The sequence below is a fragment of the Amblyraja radiata genome, chromosome 9 (assembly GCF_010909765.2).
Source record: "Amblyraja radiata isolate CabotCenter1 chromosome 9, sAmbRad1.1.pri, whole genome shotgun sequence".
NCBI classification, from domain to species: Eukaryota; Metazoa; Chordata; class Chondrichthyes; order Rajiformes; family Rajidae; genus Amblyraja; species Amblyraja radiata.
In genome coordinates this window covers 61990208-62009910 of record NC_045964.1, presented here as the reverse complement: position 1 = coordinate 62009910, position 19703 = coordinate 61990208, and the positions used below count along the sequence as shown (strand labels likewise).

Below are 19703 nucleotides of genomic sequence, written 5' to 3'. Positions count from 1 at the left end.
ATAAACACAAATTACATATTTTCTCATTACACAATTTGTCAACATTGACATACTTCCAATGAAATCTCCCAAATTAAACTCATCTCAGATGCTGCTACTGAAATTAATACCAATTGTTGGAACTCAAATAATTCCTTTGATACTGAGGCCCAGTTCTACAAATGTGGTACTGCACATTGGGATTTTTCAGTGGAAACATAGACATAGGAAATAGGTGCAGGGTAGGCTATTCAGCTCTTCGTTCAACATGATCATGGCCGATCATCCAAAAACAGTCCACCGTTCCTGCTTTCCCCCCCCAATATCCCATGATTCCCAAGAGCTATATCTAAATCTCTCTTGAAAACATCTAGTGATTGGCCTCCACTGCCTTCTGTGGCAGAGAATTTCAGATTCGCAACTCACTGGGTGAAAAAGTTTTTCCTCATCTCAGTCTTAAATGGCCTACCCCTTATTCTTAAACTGACCATATAGACCATAAAGTGCCTGTCCCACTGTGGCGACCTAATTTGCGAGTTTAGAAGAGTTTGCCCCCGACTCATACTCGCAGCATAGTCGACACAAGGTCCGAGGTCTTTGTAACTTTCCTTCATGCTCGAGAGTAGTCCCCGCGTACTCGAGGCCTCAGCTAGGTCGCGGCGGGTTTTCTCAACATGCTGAAAAATGCCCGCGAGTAAAAAAAGGTCGCCATGGAAAAACAATTTTTTTTTTTACTCGTAAGTTTAGTGGAGGTAGGTCATAATGCTATCGTAGGTAATCATAGGCAATCGAAGCCAATCAAAGGTAGTCGAAAGTAAAGCTCGTTGCGAAAAAAGGTAAATAAACTGATTGGTAATGTTAAATGCCCGCTAAACTTTATTAAAAGGTACACAAAAATGCTGGAGAAACTCAGCGGGTGCAGCAGCATCTATGGAAGACGGTCGATCCAGCCGAGGTTTTTCATGCGAGTGCCCTCGAGCTTGAAGGTTGAAGACAGTCGCGTTAGTGGGACAGGCCCTTAACTGTGACTATATCATAATCAAGAAACAGACAAACTGCCTTGATCCGTGCAGCTTTCTCTTATCTTCAAAATGTCAACAGCGTGGTAGGTGCTTGGAGGGAACTGCAGATGGAGGTGGTAGACACAGATGTAACAGCAATGTTGAAGAGGCAGTTAGACAGAGAAGGGCGAGGATCATGTGGAGGCAAATCAGATTAGCATCATCGTCAGCACAGTCATGCTGGACTGAAGGGCCTGTACCCGAGCCATGCTGTTCCATGCTCCAAATGGCTAGAAGTAAAATGGTTACACTGCTTGCCAAAGATTACACTATTTGCTCCATCTCAGGCTCCAGGATGTTTGAGATGCAACAAAGAATTCATTCACTTCATTCTTGGAAATTGGATCGGTTTAGGTTTGTCCTTATGAAAGATGCCTGTCAACATGCTGATGAGCCAATGTAGTATCTGTTACCTGCCAAATTCTTCTTCCACTAACGCGTCAGTTCAACAGCAGCATCGCAAATTAACAGCCAGGCTGCCAAATGCATTGAATACAAACAGCACGGGTGGCACAGCAGTGGAGCGCTGCCTCACAGCGCCAGAGACCCGGGTTCGATCCTGACTACGGGTGCAGTCTCCTTGTGGAGCTTGTTCCTCTGGCCGCATGGGTTTCCTCCAGTTTCCTCCACATTCCAACGACGTGCGGGTTTGTAGGTTAATCGGCTTTTGTAAATTGCCGTCAGTGTATAAGACATAGCATGGTGCACGGGTGATCGATGATCAGTGTGGACTAGATGGGCCGATGGGCCTGTTTCTACACTGTATTGCTAAACTAAGCACTGAAAGCTAGAAAGCAGTGTGGTTAAAGCAACATCCATTTGTGAAAGGTTGCCGTTTTCTAATGGGAACAGTTGCAAACTTAAATATAGGTTTACCAATGTGTTTTTCCTTTCATTTTCAGAAACATTTATTAAAATGCATAATTAGACAGTCTCTCAGTTTAATTGTTCCAATAATGGGAAAAGACAATGGCTCGTGCATGTTGCCAGAGTGATACTGATGAGCAGGAAACCTGCGAGGAAAGAATAACCTATTTTTAGATACAACAACAATTGTTGCTGACAGTAGATTTCTGAGAAGAATGTTTTTATTTTAAGACCAAGGGAGATAGACAAAATTGAATTCAGAATTAAGGGTGGCAGCTCGTTATTAGTCTGGTGTAAATTAAAGAGGAAAACAAAACTGTGCGCAGGAGAGAAGGTGAGCCTGATCTTGGAGTGGGATGTGTAAAACAATTATCTAGCGATTGAAATCGTTTAAGGATGCAAACCTCACTCCTAGGTGATTTCTGTAAATTAACAGATTTCCACACCCAAGGGAAAGGGGTCAAGGAAAGAGCGTTCTCGTCGCAGCCCTGTTTCCACTAATCTTTCCACCACCACGCACAAGCAAAGAGATAGACACCATTACATGCAGATGCCTAGAAGTGTGCAACTTCTAATCTTGTGTGGACTCGACAAGAAGACCTAAGGGAAAGTAAAATCGGCAATAACTTGCATTTATACAAGAGCCTTTAATGTAGAACATCTTTAGACTCGAGATAGTGTGGACACAGGCCCTTCAGCCCAGGCTGAGCAATGATCACTGTGCACACCAACACTATTCTACACACTAGGGACAATTTACAATTTTACAAAAGCCAATTAATCTACTAACCCGTACGTCTTTCGAGTGCAGGAGGAAACCGAAGCTGCTGAAGAAACCCACACGATCACAAGGAGAAGGTAAAAACTCCACAGACAGCAGCATCCATAAACAGGTTTGAACCTGGGTCTCTGGCACAAGACAGCAACTCTACTGCTGTGCCATTGTGCGCCCTATCAGTCACAGAAGCGCAAAACAGCTGATCAAAATAGCAAGTAAGACAGATTTGAATTAAGGGGCTTGAGGAGCAAGCTTAGCAGGGAAATGGCTGACAGAAGGAACCGTTACCAACGATGAGTGCAGGACTAGAATGTGCGTTAGGGTTTAGTCACGGGAATGGGAAGTTTGGCAGGTGGGATTGGAATATGTTACACATTTAGATTGTGGAGCCAGGAGTCAAAGAGCGTTGCACTGTCCCGACACAAAAGATCACCTATTCATGTTCTGCAGGGATGCTGCCCTACCCCACGGGTGGCACGGTGGCACATCGGTAGAGTCGCTGCCTTACAACACTTGCAGCGCCGGAGACCCGGGTCCGATCCCGACTACGGGCGCTGTCTGTACCGAGCTTGTACGTTCTCCCCGTGACCAGGCGGGTTTTCTCCAAGATCTTTGGTTTCCTCCCACACTCCAAAGACGAACTGGTATGTAGGTTAATTGGATGTGTCAATTGTCCCTTGTGTGTAGGATAGTGTTACTGTGCAGGGATCGCTGGTCGGTGTGGACTCGGTGGGTCGAAGGGCCTGTTTCCTCACTGTATCTCTAAACTAAACCCACTGAGTTTATCCTGCACTGTCTGTTTTCTCGTGATTTATTGTCATATGTACAAGCATGGATTAGTCTAAATGTGCGTTTGGGCTGTGTGAACATGGTGAGCCTAAGGGCCTGCTTCTGTACCTACAACTATGATAATTCCCAGTCCTCTACCACATTTCTTCTACAAAATGCTTGTATGATTGAGCTTTTAAATATTCTAACATTGCGACCAAATTTCATTTGATAACACTCGTGAACCACTGTTCTGTTTAGTATGTTATGCATCGTGAGCAGTACAAAAATAAAATGCAAGTTTTTAAACTGCAACTTGGATAAAGATAACCTGGGGATATAGCTGACAAAATATATTAATATGTCAGTGTTTGAATTAGCATCAAGTCTGACACCCCAGCTAGGGGAACATGCTGCACACTGCATAGAATCCAGGGTGTCATTGAAACATTTCACAAGTTAGCGTAACAAACAGCAAGACCCCATCCAGACTGGAACCCGTGACTTGCGATGGTACCTGTAAATTCCCTCGACTAGGATGAGAATCTTTTTCCACGGCCGGCGTGTCCGAGGCTGCCCGTGAACAATGGCGTCCTTAAGCAATTTGTCCAAGCTCTGCATATCTGAAAATAATGCAAGCATTGTAATGATGGCTTGCCCACTTGGCAGTAAAACAAACAACGATTAACAAACAAGTTTGCAGTTTCAACCTCTAGTCAGCTGGTGGATGTCCAAAGAAAAACGTCATTGTTACCGGCATGGTGGCGCAGCGGTAGAGTTGCTGCCTTACTGCGCCAGAGACCAGAGTTCCACCCTGTCTACGGGCGCTGTCTGCACGTAGTTTGTACGTTCTTCCCGTGACCGCATGGGTTTTCCCCCGCGCGCTCTGGTCTCCTCCACACACTCCAAAGACGTACAGGTTTATAGGTTAAAGTGCAGATGCTGGAAAATCGAAGGTACACAAAAATGCTGGAGAAACTCAGCGGGTGCAGCAGCATCTACGGAGCGAAGGAGATAGGCAACGTTTCGGGCCGAAACCCTGAATCTGAAGAATCCAGCATTTTTGTGTACCTCAGGTTTATAGGTTAATTGGTTTCAGTAAAATTGCAAATTGTTCCTAGTGCGTAGGGTAGCGCTAGTGTACAGGGGTCGCTGGTTGCCGTGGATTCAGTGGTTCGAAGGGCCTATTTTCACACTGCATCTCTGAACTAAACCTCAAAATGCCAAGAACAAAAATCTGCAGCATTGCACAAATTCAACTCGAGTTGGTAATCCATTAACCATATAACATATAACAATTACAGCACGGAAACAGGCCATCTCGGCCCTACAAGTCCGCGCCGAACAATTTTTTTTTTCCCTTAGTCCCACCTGCCTGCACTCATACCATAACCCTCCATTCCCTTCTCATCCATATGCCTATCCAATTTATTCTTAAATGATACCAACGAACCTGCCGCCACCACTTCCACTGGAAGCTCATTCCACACCGCTACCACTCTCTGAGTAAAGAAGTTCCCCCTCATGTTACCCCTAAACTTCTGTCCCTTAATTCTGAAGTCATGTCCTCTGGTTTGAATCTTCCCTATTCTCAAAGGGAAAAGCTTGATCACATCAACTCTGTCTATCCCTCTCATCATTTTAAAGACCTCTATCAAGTCCCCCCTTAACCTTCTGCGCTCCAGAGAATAAAGACCTAACTTATTCAATCTATCTCTGTAACTTAGTTGTTGAAACCCAGGCAACATTCTAGTAAATCTCCTCTGTACTCTCTCTATTTTGTTGACATCCTTCCTATAATTGGGCGACCAAAATTGTACACCATACTCCAGATTTGGTCTCACCAATGCCTTGTACAATTTTAACATTACATCCCAGCTTCTATACTCAATGCTCTGATTTATAAAGGCTAGCATACCAAAAGCTTTCTTTACCACCCTATCTATATGAGATTCCACCTTCAAGGAACTATGCACGGTTATTCCCAGATCCCTCTGTTCAACTGTATTCTTCAATTCCCTACCATTTATCATGTACGTCCTATTTTGATTTGTCCTGCCAAGGTGTAACACCTCACATTTATCAGCATTAAACTCCATCTGCCATCTTTCAGCCCATTTTTCCAAATGGCCTAAATCACTCTGTAGACTTTGGAAATCCTCTTCATTATCCACAACACCCCCTATCTTGGTATCATCTGCATACTTACTAATCCAATTTACCACCCCTTCATCCAGATCATTGATGTACATGACAAACAACAAAGGACCCAACACAGATCCCTGAGGCACCCCACTAGTCACCTGCCTCCAACCCGACAAACAGCCATCCACCATTACCCTCTGGCTTCTCCCATTCAGCCACTGCTGAATCCATCTTGCTATTCCTGCATTTATACCCAACAGTTTAACCTTCTTAACCAACCTTCCATGAGGAATCTTGTCAAAGGCCTTACTAAAGTCCATATAGACAACATCCACTGCTTTACCCTCGTCAATTTCCCTAGTAACCTCTTCAAAAATTCAAGAAGATTAGTCAAACATGACCTTCCAGGCACAAATCCATGTTGACTGTTCCTAATCAGACCATCATATCTTCACTCAAAAAATGCATATTCTCCCCAATGGCTGAATTCTTTAGTGAAACCAGTGTTTTTACCCTCACCGTCATTTCCACAAGTTAATTAGGACAAAATCTTCCTTTTCGTCAAATGTATTGAAGTGAGATCTAATGAACATTTCAAAACTGGGACTGAGATTGGCCAAAGTGCTGGAGTAACTCAGACTCCCATAGCTTCACATTTCACACCTCTTCTCCTTATCGCACCACCTTTTGTCTTTTCATCTCTGACCTTTTGTCCAACCATCTGCCAGCCAAAACCAACCCCCTCACCCACATCCACCTCCCATTCGCCCGACTTCTGCCCCCACCACTCTTCCAGCTTTCCCCCACCCCCGCTGACCATCAGCCAGAAGGGCCCCGGCCCAAAACGTTGCCTCTCCATGTTCTCCAGGGATGCTGTGTGACCCGCTGAGTTACTCCAGCACTTTGTCTCTTTTTCAACAGTTGCGAATTCTTGCAATTAACTCTCACACTGCCATACACTTTTCCATTTGAGGAAGAGTGCGTCACGTCACAAATGCAGTGTGCTGTAAAAAATGCCAAGCATCCAGTTTGCCCAGAGCTACTCAACACTGAAAGCTCACAAACATCTATAATTGGCTTTGAGTATCATTAGCAGAGCTCTCAGCTGTTTCTTGTTGTACATGCGGTACTTGTGTAAATTGCAATTCCTGGTCAGTCTGCAAGGGTGACTTGGAGCTCGAGGCACCCGTCACTTTATTATCATAGTCATTGAATGATAGTGTGGAAACAGGCCCTTCGGCCCAATGCACACACCAGCCAACATGTCTCAGCTACACTAGCCCCACCTGCGCATGTTTGGTCCATAGCCCTCCAAACCCTTCCTATCCATGTACTTGTCTAACTGTTTCTTAAACGCCTGGATAGCCATCAACTACCCCTCTGGCAGCTTGTTCCATACACCCACCACCCTTTGTGTGAAAAAGTTACCCCTCGTATTCCTATTAAATCTCTTCCCCTTACGCCTATGCACTCCGGTTCTCGATTTTATCCATCTCACCTGTGTTTTGATATTATGCTGGCATCCTCCTGCATGGTTTGATAGAAGCCCATCCATGTAAGCTCAAGGAACTTGGCAGATCACAACTCTCGGGCCTCAAAATGGAATTCAACAAAATTGGACAACTGGCCTTTCCAATCTATCAGGACTGTGAGGCCAACACATAATTATGTCCCTTTCTGCTGCTGCTGCTGCCTGACCTGCTGAGCATCTCCAGTATTCGTTTTGCCACTTCAGATTCCCAGCAGCGGCATTTTTTTCCCCCATTTTGAAACATCTTGGAATCTATTATTCTGCAGCTGCTGTTTTTTTCTCCCCACAGTTTTCCCATCTATTGTACAAGTTATAATTTTCTGCACAAGCAGAGTCCTATTTCTGGTCTACTTACTGTTGTGTTTGAAAACCCTGATGGTGGCTCCGGAAAGTCTGGCTCCAAGCACTAATGATGCATGATTGAGTTCATCACTCAAGATCAGACAACCCTGAAGATGGAAAATATACAACAAGATTAATACAATTTTATTTTACTTTATAATTCCAGAGGCCAGCAGTTTGAGAAAATGTTCACTGCTAACCAAATGGATTCAATGAGCACTGCCACGCTCTGCACTAGCTAGTTAAAACATTCATAATGCTGATGAATTCACTCTTGAGACATAAAAGCACCATGAGATGAATGATCCATCCGTGGCTAAGGATGGCATCAAAATGAAAGAGAAAGAATAAAAATTTGCAAAGATAAATGGCCGGCCGGAGGATTGGAAATTTTAGAAACAGAGTAATGACTTTTTATAAGTTAGAAAACAATGACAGCAAACAAGGAATAAAGAGACTGCAAGATATTTTAATGGCAGATAAAAACAGTGCAGATAAATTAAACATTGGTCCGTTAGCAAATAAGTCCATGGAATGTATAATGCAACATAGGAAAACGGGAAGACATTGAAGCAATGGCACAAAGGACATTCTCAGTTTTAAAGGTAACATTAAAATCCCCAGTGATATTTCTACAATACATAGCAGCCAAAGAAGAGGGAATAAAAGGGCGGCAGTGGTGCAGCGGTAGAGTTGTTGCCTTACGGCACCAGACATCCGGGCTCGATCCTGACCACTGGTGCTGTCTGTATGGGGTTCGTACGTTCTCCCTGTGACCACTTGGGTTTTCTCCATATGCTCCAGGTTCCTCCCACACTCCAAAGACACACAGGTTTGTAGGGTTAATGCGCTTTGGTAAAATTATCCCTAGAGTGTATGATAGAACAACCGGGGCAGCATGGTGGCGCAGCGGTAGAGTTTCTACCTTACAGCGCCGAAGAAACGGGTCTGATCCCAAGTATGGGTGCTGTCTGCACGGAGTTTGTACATTCTCCCCGTGCGTTTTGTCAGAGATCTTCGCTTTCCTCACACTCCAAAAATGTACAGGTATGTAGGTTAATTGGTTTGGTACTAGTGTAAATTGTCCCTAGTGTGTAGGATAGCGTTACTGTGCGGGGACAGCTGGTTGGTGCAGACTCGGTTGGCCGAAGGGCCTGTTTCCGCGCTGTCTCTCTAAACAAAACTAGTGTGTACGGGTGATCGCTGGCCGGCGTGGACTCGGTGGGCCAAAGGGTCCGTTTCCATGCGCTATCTCTAAATTATAGCACAGCCTTCCTGCAGATGTCAAGAGTAATGGAGATTTTTTGACTGCAACAACCTTTGTTATTTATGCATCACGACTGCCACAAACACTTCAGATGGAGTCTTCAACCCTAAACTGTTTACTTTTTCCTTACATCTCTGGATTTTATGAGTGCATTCAGCATTTCCAGTTTCCGTTCAAGCACTGGTGTGAGACACACTTGGAACCACTCTGAAGGGAAATAGTGCAAATTTACAGCAGAAACAGTTACTTTGACCATCACCTCCATGGTCAGAAAGGGGAACTTCCGTGCCCTAATCTCACATCCCAGCTCAGGCTTCAGTCTTGCAAGTTACATCCCCGATTATGTTTTAACTGTGGCGAGTTTCTGCCTCAAGCACCCTTGATGAATAGTACCAAATCCACACCCTCTAGACAAAAAAAAGTTACTTCCATTTAATCTTTCCATCAATGAACAATATGCTTTGGTGTTATGGCCTCTCTGCTAAGGGAAATAGACCTTTCTATTTGCCTTGTCCAGGCTTCTCCATGAGCTTCCTACGCAGTTTCCTCTGATTTGAAGTAAACAAGACCTGCGTGGCTAATCTCTTCTGAACAATAATCTCCTTCCACGTCCCTTTAAACCTCTTCTCCCCAATGCTAACACAGCCTTCCTGTGTGATGACCAGAAATGCACACACGCAGCTGTGATCTAACTTATGGTTTGGTACATTTAGCACGACTTCCCCAAACTATGCCTCACCAACGCAAATAAGAAACATTTTGTCCACCTTCAGAGAAGTAAACATGCACTCCAAGATCGTGCTGTTCTTTGGTGCTTTTTTCCCTACAGCTAGTTTCCAAGTGACAAGATCTGGAGATAACTACTGAGTGACAGCTGATGCCGTTTGCTTTTCCAGGCAAGGGAATGAAAGCAACAAGACGAAGCTCCTGCATTTGATCCCTACTTCTGTTCTGTAGAGGCTACCAAATCCAGGAGAGGCTTGGCTTTGGTTTCATATTGCCCACATTTATTATAATATAAAAGGAACTGCAGATGCTGGTTTATACCAAGATAAACACAAAAAGCTGGAGTAACTCAGCAGGTCCGGCAGTATAACTGAAGAACAGTCCCCACCTGAAACATTGCCTATCCATTTTCTCCAGAGATGCTGCCTGTCGCGCTGAGTTACTCCAGTATTTCGTGTCTCTCTTTGCCCACGTTATTTACCTAGGCTGACAGATTGTTTGGCAAGATCAGATATTCTTTTCCTTTGTTATGACTATACAATAATACTGCGCTCTTCCGTAGAGGAAGGGAAGCTTTAATTAACAAACCTTGCCAACAAGAGCAGGGATATTCATCGAGTTTGTTGCGAATCCCATGCCAAACGCCATGGCCGCTTCAACTCTCAAGAACCGAGCCACCATTTTTTCCAGCTCTTCATGTTTGTCAAGGTTACCTGTGAACAGAATTGACCATTGAGAACTTAAGATTCTGCCCTCCGTAGACTAGGATAAGCTCGATTTTATGGTCACAATCTTTTTGTTATGACTTCACAAACAGGTATAATTAAGCAGGTGACATGCCAGTTTCTTCCAAAAGTCATGCACGAGATTTATTTGGAGCCACAGCAGCAAAACTGGAAGAGTTTTTAAACGGGTCAACCAAGGCTTCAATTTAAACATTGCAGACTACAACTGTGGAAGGATCACCAAGTGATGTATTGTACAGATACTTGATTGAAGAAAACAATTACTCCCAAGAGTAAAAAAAAACAAAAAACAACAGGAAAAAGTGTTGCTGGAATGCATCTGCCAGGCACAAATATTTCACATGACGTGACTTCACAATTCCACGATGATTATCTGCCAATGAGCACGGCACAAAAAATGGGTTTAAGTCCCCATTAAATTGCCATGGTACTGTACCCATAATTGTACTGTACTGTGAGAATTTACCCATAATTTAAAAAAACATCCTATTTTCATCAAACAAAAACCGGTAGCCCTGTTACTTAGTGCTTGAGTAACTCAGGGGAACGTCTCTAAAGGACACAGATAGGTATCATTTTGGGTTGTGACACTTCTTCAGACTAGTGTCCTTGTGCCTGTTACTTACATTGTTTTGGCGGTGTAAACAAAAGTCGCGACTACAGGTTTAGGTTTATTGTCATGACAGCCACTGAGCTGACCATCACACAGCATTCTCAATTCCACCAATATTCCGAGTGCATTTCCAAGGGGATGAGAGCTCTGCTTCTATCATTTAATCCCTGAAGAAGGGGGTCGAGGAAAGAGCGTTCAACGTCGAGGCCCTGTTCTCACCAATCTTCCCACCACCACGCACAAGAAGCGCAAGACAGACACCATTGTATGCAGATGCCGAGAAGTGTGTTCAGCTCTGGCTGAACAACTTCTAACCTTGTGTGTGGACTCGATAAGAAGATCCCTGAAAAACATTCCAATCAGAATCTCTTGCATTATGTAGCGCGGCCCAGTAGAGTCGCTGCCTTACAGCAGAAATCCAGGTGTGATCCAGACCACGGACTTGCGTGCTTTATACGTCTATAAGATTTCATTAGTGACATAAGGAACAACAGATACTGGGTTATAAAAATGTTTGAGGCATTTCTTCATAAAGTATGATGATCATGCTGTTCAATAAAATCCTGTACAAAGTTGTGAAGGAGCTCAGCGGGTCAGGCAGCTTCTCTGGAGAACATGGATATGTGACGTTACCGGCTGGGACACTTAATGCCCAAAATGTCACCTTTCTATGCTGCCTGACCCACTGAGCTACTGCAGTACTTGTGTAAGATTGTGTAGGATTATCATACTTTATGAAGAATCTATGTTCCACATTACACACAGCCATGGTACATTTATCATGAGACATCTGAATTAGTTTCTCACTGTTGGTATAATTAACCGGGTCAATAGATATGTAACAAGGCGTTGTCACTTATTTAAAAACATGGTTGGAAGCTGCATGGATTGGTGGACTATTGAGACTCACCGATCTCTTGGCGTGTGCTACAAATACCAACTCCGTACTGGATAGTTGATTTTCTTGCTGCATCGGCACAGAAGCCACGGCGTTCAGCAAAGCCCAAGTAATTATATGAACCCATGTTGAGGACGTCTTTGATGATTTTGCCAGTGAATCTAGTTAACAAATGTGCATTCATTACACATAAGGAATGTACTAGCTATTTATATTTTTAAATAGTCAACAATTTTAAACACAGACATACCATAATTGGCATTTGCTGAGAGACAGTCCAGGTGAAACAGATTAGCCAGGTAATCTGACATTATTGAAAAGTCTAAAAGTTTGAATTAACAGTGCATTTGGCTAGCATTTAAGCATGGATCTTTTATCTCCAGGTCCAAAGTTAAATCAACAGCAGGATGTATGTAACATCTTTAATGCAGTAAACATCCCAAGGTACCTTTGCAAGAGTACCTATTAAATTTGACAATCACAAGTAAAGCACAAAGTGATGGGAGTCAGCATTTGTGAAAGGAATCGATAGACAACATTTTGGGTTGGGATGCTTTTGAAGGCCGTTTGTAGCAGGGAGAGAAAGCTGGAAGCGAGGTGGAATGGGAAAACCCTGGCAATCAATAGGTACATACAGGTGAGGGGTGCTTGGTTGGGTGATGAGTGGACATAAGGTACAAATGAAAAGGAGAAAAAAGGGAGCCAGAAAAAGCACGAGCCTTGCAACATGGGGAAGAGAAGATAGAGGTGGAAGGGGACAGTGGTCAGGATAGTGGGAGAAATGTGTGTGGGGGGCAGGGAAAAATTAAGGGGAACAGGGAGTGGAAGAATTTGATGTTTATGTCGTTGGGCTGTAGCTACCCAAGCGGAATAGTAGGTGCTGTTCCTCCAATTTGTATGTGGCTTCTGGCAAAGGAGAAAGTTTCGGAGAAAAAGGTCAGGATAGGAATAAGAGTTGGTTTCAAGCGGCAATAGAGGAAATAGCAGTGTGGTGTAGACAAGGAATTCCAAAGCTTAGGGCCAAGTCAATTATGAGCTCGGCTATCAATTGCATGACCAACAGTGGTGAGATTAAAATTCAATGTTGAAGCAGCATAGAGGTCGTTTCAGCACAGCACGTGGGGAATTAATGAACCACACAAAGCTAATCAGTAATAACAAAATGACTGGTTCACGGTTAAAACAAGACAACCAGCTCAAACTTATCCTGCTTACTCCACAAGCAACTTCACACAGACATGATACACTTAACTATTCATGGTATGTTATAGCAAGCCATTCAGCTGCACAAAAACTACCAGGAGAAACTAGTTAGGCGAGAAAATTAATCTTATTCACCATCAGTTTAAATGTCTAAGGTACACAAAATTGCTGGGGAAACTCAGCGGGTGCAGCAGCATCTATGGAGCGAAGGAAATAGGCGACGTTTCGGGCCGAAACCCTTCTTCAGTTTAAATGTCTAATTTGATCACCTCGGGATTAATCTCACTATTGTTGACACCTTTGCACACTCAAGCGCTCTGACTGGAATGTTTTGTTCACGAGGAGGCAAACCGAAATCAGAACTCTCTACCCTTCTATCACCACCCAGATGAAAATATGCTGGGAAACTGGCTGAATTGTACACTCATCTCCAACATGCTCAGATAATGCCTCCTTTAATTTAGCTTCACGCACACTTCCTCATCTTTGGTTGTGATCCTTATCAATTTCCTCTCGTCTCTAAAGGGCAGTTGCTGTGTTTCTAGATTAAATGGCAAATAGAGGTGGTTGTCTCCAGGCAGATTTAGAGTCAGAAGAAGCATGAAAACAGGTTATTTGGCCCACCTTTCCTTTGTCCATCTAAGATAGTCCTATTCCCCCCCCATTTGACCCATCCCTCGACACCCCTCCTTAAATGTCTTAAGCTTTCACAATTTCTATAGTTCTTTAAAATAAAAAGCAGGAACACATGTTATTACCTCGTCTACCCTCAGTCCAAAACAGGTTACATTTTGGACGATTGTAGTATTTATTTTCTTCCCATTTCCATCATACCGCCCCACCCCTCTGTACTACCCAGAACATTTACTGCCTTGATATGCTGTAATATGGCTTCTGAACAGGAGATTAATGGCGATAATTATAATAATGTTCTAAAGCATCAGAATCATCACATCTACCCCCATTAACATTAAATGGGTGGAGCCATTGAAAAATGGAAGGCATACCAATCTTTTCCTTTTTACTACCTGGGCTTAATTAAGTAATGCATACTTTGTCGGCACTCGATACGCGGTGACTCTTTGCATATCTTGTGTATGGTATGTAATAATCTATCTACAAATCTATCCAAGCACCATTATATTGCTTAAAGTGTCTTTCCACTGCTCAAAAATTAAAAGATCCCACCGTCAGAACATTCAGTAGATAAATAGCTGTGTCAATTCATCAACTATAAACAAAATTTGTAAATTGTGGGGTGGGTGACTCACTTAAATGTCCAGTTATAGTCATAGGAAACTCTCTCCATTACATCAAACGTTGCTCCGGGGACACTGCAGATGGGTCGGTTCCAGCTATCTCGAATTCTCATGTACAGGTTTCTGGTGTAGAAATTTTCAAAGTCTTGATACAAAGGTACAAAATCCTACAGGAGAAAGAATTTCAATTTATTTCAAGGAGACTTCTTTCACCGTGTTATTGTTCAGAACCCAAAGAAATTCTCATGTCCAACAATCATGTTCACAATTTAAAATATTTCACATTAGTAGTTATACTTTTAACTAAACCAAGTCCATTTGATAAGGTTGATTTCCTGTTTAATTGACTGTTATAGAGGAAGTACACGCAAGAGAAGTCTTGACAAACAAGGTTTTACACTTCGTGACTTGGAAATTGAGCTCAAACTAGATTCAAAATACTAAATTCTCTTAAAAGACCCACGGTTGAAATATTCTGCCCATATGTTTATGTTGTTACATCCCCACAGCAAATGGACAGGACCCTGTCTATCACATCATCAAAATCATAAAGTTCCAATTTTATTCACAAGATAGTACTAAATAGAAATTTAATAGATATTAAAAATAACCTTCAGAAAGAAACACTTGCACCATAATAGACTGGGACTCATACAATGGCAATTGTTGAAACTGATTTCTATCCTGGTGATATCTCACTTTACTTGTCATTGAAGCATTGTATGTCTATCACAAGTTTTAAGTTAAGGAGCCAGCCCATCAAGGGATCATGAAGCCAGCATCAAATGTTTTTGAACAAATTCCAAGGCATACATCCCACCATCAGCAGTGTGATATTTGCCCATATTGAGATGGTAATAACAGCTTAAAGTCACCAGCAATAAATATTCCCAATATTCTCCCCATTAAAAATTATTTCGAAGGTCCCTCCATTTGGAAAGTAGAAACATAAGCAAGTAAGAACAAACAAGCCATTTGGTCCTTTGAGTCTGCGGTTCATTTAGTCAGCAGAGACTTGTAGATGTAGCCCAGTCCATCACACAAACCAGACTTACCACCATTGACAACATCTACACTTCAGGCTGCCTCAGAAAAGCACCCATAGAAACGCAGAAAATAGGTGCAGGAGTAAGCCATTCAGCCCTTCGAGCCAGCACCACCATTCAATATGATCATGGCTGATCATCCTAAATCAGAACCCCATTCCCACTTTCTCCCCATATCCCTTCATTCCATTAGCCCCAAGAGCTATATCTAACTCGCTCTTGAAAACATCCAGTGAATTGGTCTCCATTATTTTCTGTGGCAGAGAATTCCACAGATTCGAAACTCTCTGGGTGAATAAGTTTTTCCTCATCTCAGTCCTAAATGGCCAACCCCTTATTCTTAACCTATAACATAATCAAAGACTTGTTGCATCTGGTCATTGCTTCTTCTCCCATGAACTACATGGTAGAAGGGAAAGAAGCTCGAAAACACACACACCAGACTCTTCCCCTCTGTTATCAGGCTTCCGAACAGTCCTTCCATAAGCTAAGGTAACGGTTCCATTCACCTCCACCTAATTTATTGGCCAAGTATGCTTTGCAACATATGAGGAATTTGGTTTGCCATACAGTCAAACCAAAAAAGCAACAAGACACACAACATAAAAATTTAACATATACTTCCACCACAGCGGCTCCTCCACATTCCTCACTGTGATGGAAGGCATTAAAGTCTTATCTTCTTTCCTCCTTTTCTCCCACGGTCGGGGCAGTCGAACCTACCGCAGTCCCGCGTCGGGGTGATCAAAGCCCCCGCATCGGGGCAATCAAAGCTCCCGTGGCTTGGAGCTTCCAGTTGGTCTCCCACCAGGGACAGCGAGTTCCACGCTGTTAAAAGTCCGCAGGCTCCCGCAGTTGGAGCTCAGAGGTCGATCCCTGGCAAAGGGGTCGCCAGCTCACGATGTTAAGTCCTTAGGTTCCCGCGGTTGGAGCTCCGAGATCCCAGCAAGAGGCCTCCAGCTCCATGATGTTAGGCCGCAGTACAGACGGAGATACGACACGGAAAAGGTCGCATCTGTCGAGGAATGAGATTTATTAAATTCCCCCACCCCGACATAAAGCTAAAAATAAACAAACATACATTTGACAACAAACTAAAAACAGAAAGGAAAAAGACAAGACAGACCGTTGGCGAGGCAGCCATCGTATGGCGCCCTCTGGTGGTATCATTTATGCATGGTATATCTGATCTGTTTGGCCAGCATGCAAAACAAAGTGCTTCATTGTACCTCAGTACACATGACAATAATAAACCTAAACCCTCAGAGTGAAGAGATTTCTCTCTGCTTCAGCGCTAAATGTTTATCCTGTATCCCGAGGGTGATCTCATTGTAGATCGCCTGCCTGGGGCAAACATCACCCTCTGCACCTGGTCTGTTCAAACAAGCCAGAATTTTGTAGATTTTCCCTCCATCTTCTGATTTCCCAGTTAACAGCCCAATCTCGCCTCATACAACGGTGCTATCACCCATGGAATCATTCTGATGAACTTTTGCTGCTCTCACTCTTTACCAAATATATAGTGTAAAGATGCCAATAATGTAAACAACGCTGCATACAAAAATTAAAAGCCCACCGACACTAAGATTTCCTTGCTCCTGTAGTCAAAATCTTAATCAATACAAGCCAAGATACCATTTTGTTTCTTTAACTGTGCAAAGTCTAATGTGCATATGTTCATAAGTTTATCGCATAGGAGCAGAATTAGGTCATTGGGCCCATCAATTCTTCTCCGCCATTCAATCAAGGCTGATCTATCCTTCCCTCAACCCCATTCACCTGCTGTCTCCCCATAAACCCCTGAAACATGCAATTGTTTCTGAACAGCCAAGAGGTAATTAAACAATTCCTCCTCTGGTCTCAAGGAAAGGCATTTACAAGATTTGTGACTCAGGAACCGATACTAAACGGGCCTGAGTCACTTTCATTACTCAATATGTACATAATAGAATAACGAGTTCTCTTATTGCTTCATGCTTATTGCCAAAACACACTGCAAGTTTCTGCAATGATGTTGCGTAAGCACAGCCATTTTAAGGAGATTGCGCAGAAAGTGGTTAAATGGCCAGTATTTTCGGACATCCGAGGTATCGATCTGGAGGATCGTGCTCCGGTCCCGATAGGACAGCTGGTGACCAGAGATGATTCAATTAAATTATAAGCGCTGAAACGACCAAGCTATCAAAAATCCATCTGCTTCACCAATGCCTTTCCTTCAGTCTGGCTTAATTTGGAATGGCACCGTGCAATTAGTTTGGTTTCAGACCCGTTGAATAAATGAAGCCAGATGTTAAATTGATTAATGATACCCAAGTTGGCAACATGATGCCATGCTCTAAATGGATGTTCCACAAACAGACATCTTCTACTGCACGACTGTGATCATTTGAGATGATTTGGCAGGAGAACAAAATGATCTTGAAACTGGGTTTGTGAAACATGCAAAACAAGCCAATAAATTAGTTTAATTGACAGCCACCCACCTAAAGTTGCTAAGGATTTCGGCCAGAAATTATCACTGCCAATTTTGAGCAGTCACTTCATCTCAAAGGACCTGCAATTTAGTTTAGGAATACAGCATGGAGACGGGCTCTTTGGCACAGACAAGTTGAGGCAGTTGGGGTGAAGTTGGGAGACAGTCAGGTGGACAATAAACTGAGGCAGACAAAAAAAAAAGAGACCTGTTCAGTTGGACAAGAGCAGGGAGAAACAACAGGCTTACTAGGACAGGGTCGTGTGTGGAGCTTGGGAGCGAGATAGAGAAAGAAAGTGTAAGCGTGGGGCATTGTCAGGTTTGAGGCTGCAGGAAGGAGATCTCCTGTTGTGACGATCTCTGAGTGCAGGAGATTGTGGCCTGGTGTTTGCCGGTGGGGTCATGGTCCAGGGGTAGGTACGAGGAATTATCAGTTTCAGGCTTCTGCGAGGAAGAGATCAGTCTGCCAGACTATAACAGCGTCAGCCTTGACGGCAGGTCTGATGACTTGGTTGGAATTGGCGAAGTGAATGAAGCATTTATGGAATGGGTGCATTAAGAGTGGCTGAGGGGAGGAGAGGAATTGAGGCTGTTGACACAATGACAGCAACAGAAGGTGGCCCAGAGGAAAGGGAGCATTGGAGACACGAGAAGTGGGGAGAGCAGGAAATAGATTGCCAAATAGGTATGGAGGCAGAGGCACCAGAAGGTGCACTTGACAGCATGGCGGGCCTAGAACAGAGGTCCAGGCATAGGGGTACAAAGATAAGACCCTGCTGAGGACCGAACAACATGAGACGGAAAGGTGAGGTGCAGGTATGAAGAACCAAAAGGGATTGGAGCTGGGGCAAGGTGTGGGGTCAGAGGAGAATAATGGGAAATTAGGGGAAGAGAGGACTCTGGGGAACAAGGGGAAGTTCTTCTTCTTGGTCCTCCAAAATATTGCAAATTGAATTTAAACTGGAGGTGGTGGAGGGAGGACTTAAACCAGAAAGGGTGAAGTCAGAAACTACTGTTTACGTTTTTTTCCCCAATGAGCCAATGAAATTCACCGGTCAGCACCGGCTACAACCTACGAGAACCTTCGACCTCCTGGCAACCCACATACGCCACAAGAATTCTCACTACTCTCCATGGCGGCTTCATTCTGGTCGCTGCTAAGTTTTCAACATGTTGAAAAATTTGCAGCGACTATAATGAGGCCGTGACTAGTTCCCAGAATGCGGGAACTCCTCACGACCACGAAGGCGACTACCCGGCAACCACCCGTGAACATGTGGCGACCGCATAGTCTCCTGCAGTCGCCCAAGTGGGACAGGCCCATTACAGTGCCAAAGACCCGGGTTCGATCATGACCACACGTACTGGCTGTCGGAGTTTGTATGTTCTCCCTGTGACCACGTGGTTTTTCCCCGGGAGCTCCGGTTTCCTCCCACATTCTAAAGAAGTACAGGTTTTTAGATTAATTGGCTTCTGCAAGTTATAAATCGTCCCAAGTGTGGGCAGGATAGTGTTGGTTTACGGGGTGACCACTGGTCAGCGAGGACTCAGTGGGCTGAAGGACTTGTTTCTGTGCTGTATCTCTAAACTAATATTCAATTGAGAATTACAATTAATTGGTCCCTGTGGATCAATATTTCATCTTTATAAATTGACTTTTCAAATCAACGGTAAACTCGAGCTGCTTGAGCTTTGAGCTAATGCTGCGTTGTAACAGAAGTGAAACTAAACAAGGTAAAAACCAGAACAACTAAGATTTCAGGAAATGTTTGTTCAAAGATTTAAGAGATTATTCAGAGCACACATCCGCTCATCGTGCTATTTAGCAGCTTGGAGAGGAAATCCTTTCAAATGACTCAGAAGTTATACAGATTATAAACATTGTTTAGGATATTCCAAAAGAACAGAATGTATCAATTCCAAGCATTTACAAATTAATCACCCAGGGATTATATAAAATGCATTCCAGTGGCTTGAGACACAAGAGATTGCAGATTCTTA

The 19703-nt window shown here is 43.5% G+C and overlaps 1 protein-coding gene across 1 annotated transcript in view; it reads right to left on the bottom strand.

Annotated features, from left to right (window-relative positions):
• Positions 1-19703, bottom strand: part of sptlc2 (serine palmitoyltransferase long chain base subunit 2) — a 122618-nt gene that overhangs the window by 70739 nt on the left and 32176 nt on the right. The window contains exons 3-7 of the mRNA XM_033027601.1: positions 14196-14350; positions 11734-11882; positions 10053-10177; positions 7485-7578; positions 3971-4076 (exon numbers count right to left, since the gene is read on the bottom strand). Coding sequence (XP_032883492.1) covers positions 3971-4076; positions 7485-7578; positions 10053-10177; positions 11734-11882; positions 14196-14350 — 629 coding nt within the window. The remainder of the gene's footprint in view (positions 1-3970; positions 4077-7484; positions 7579-10052; positions 10178-11733; positions 11883-14195; positions 14351-19703) is intronic.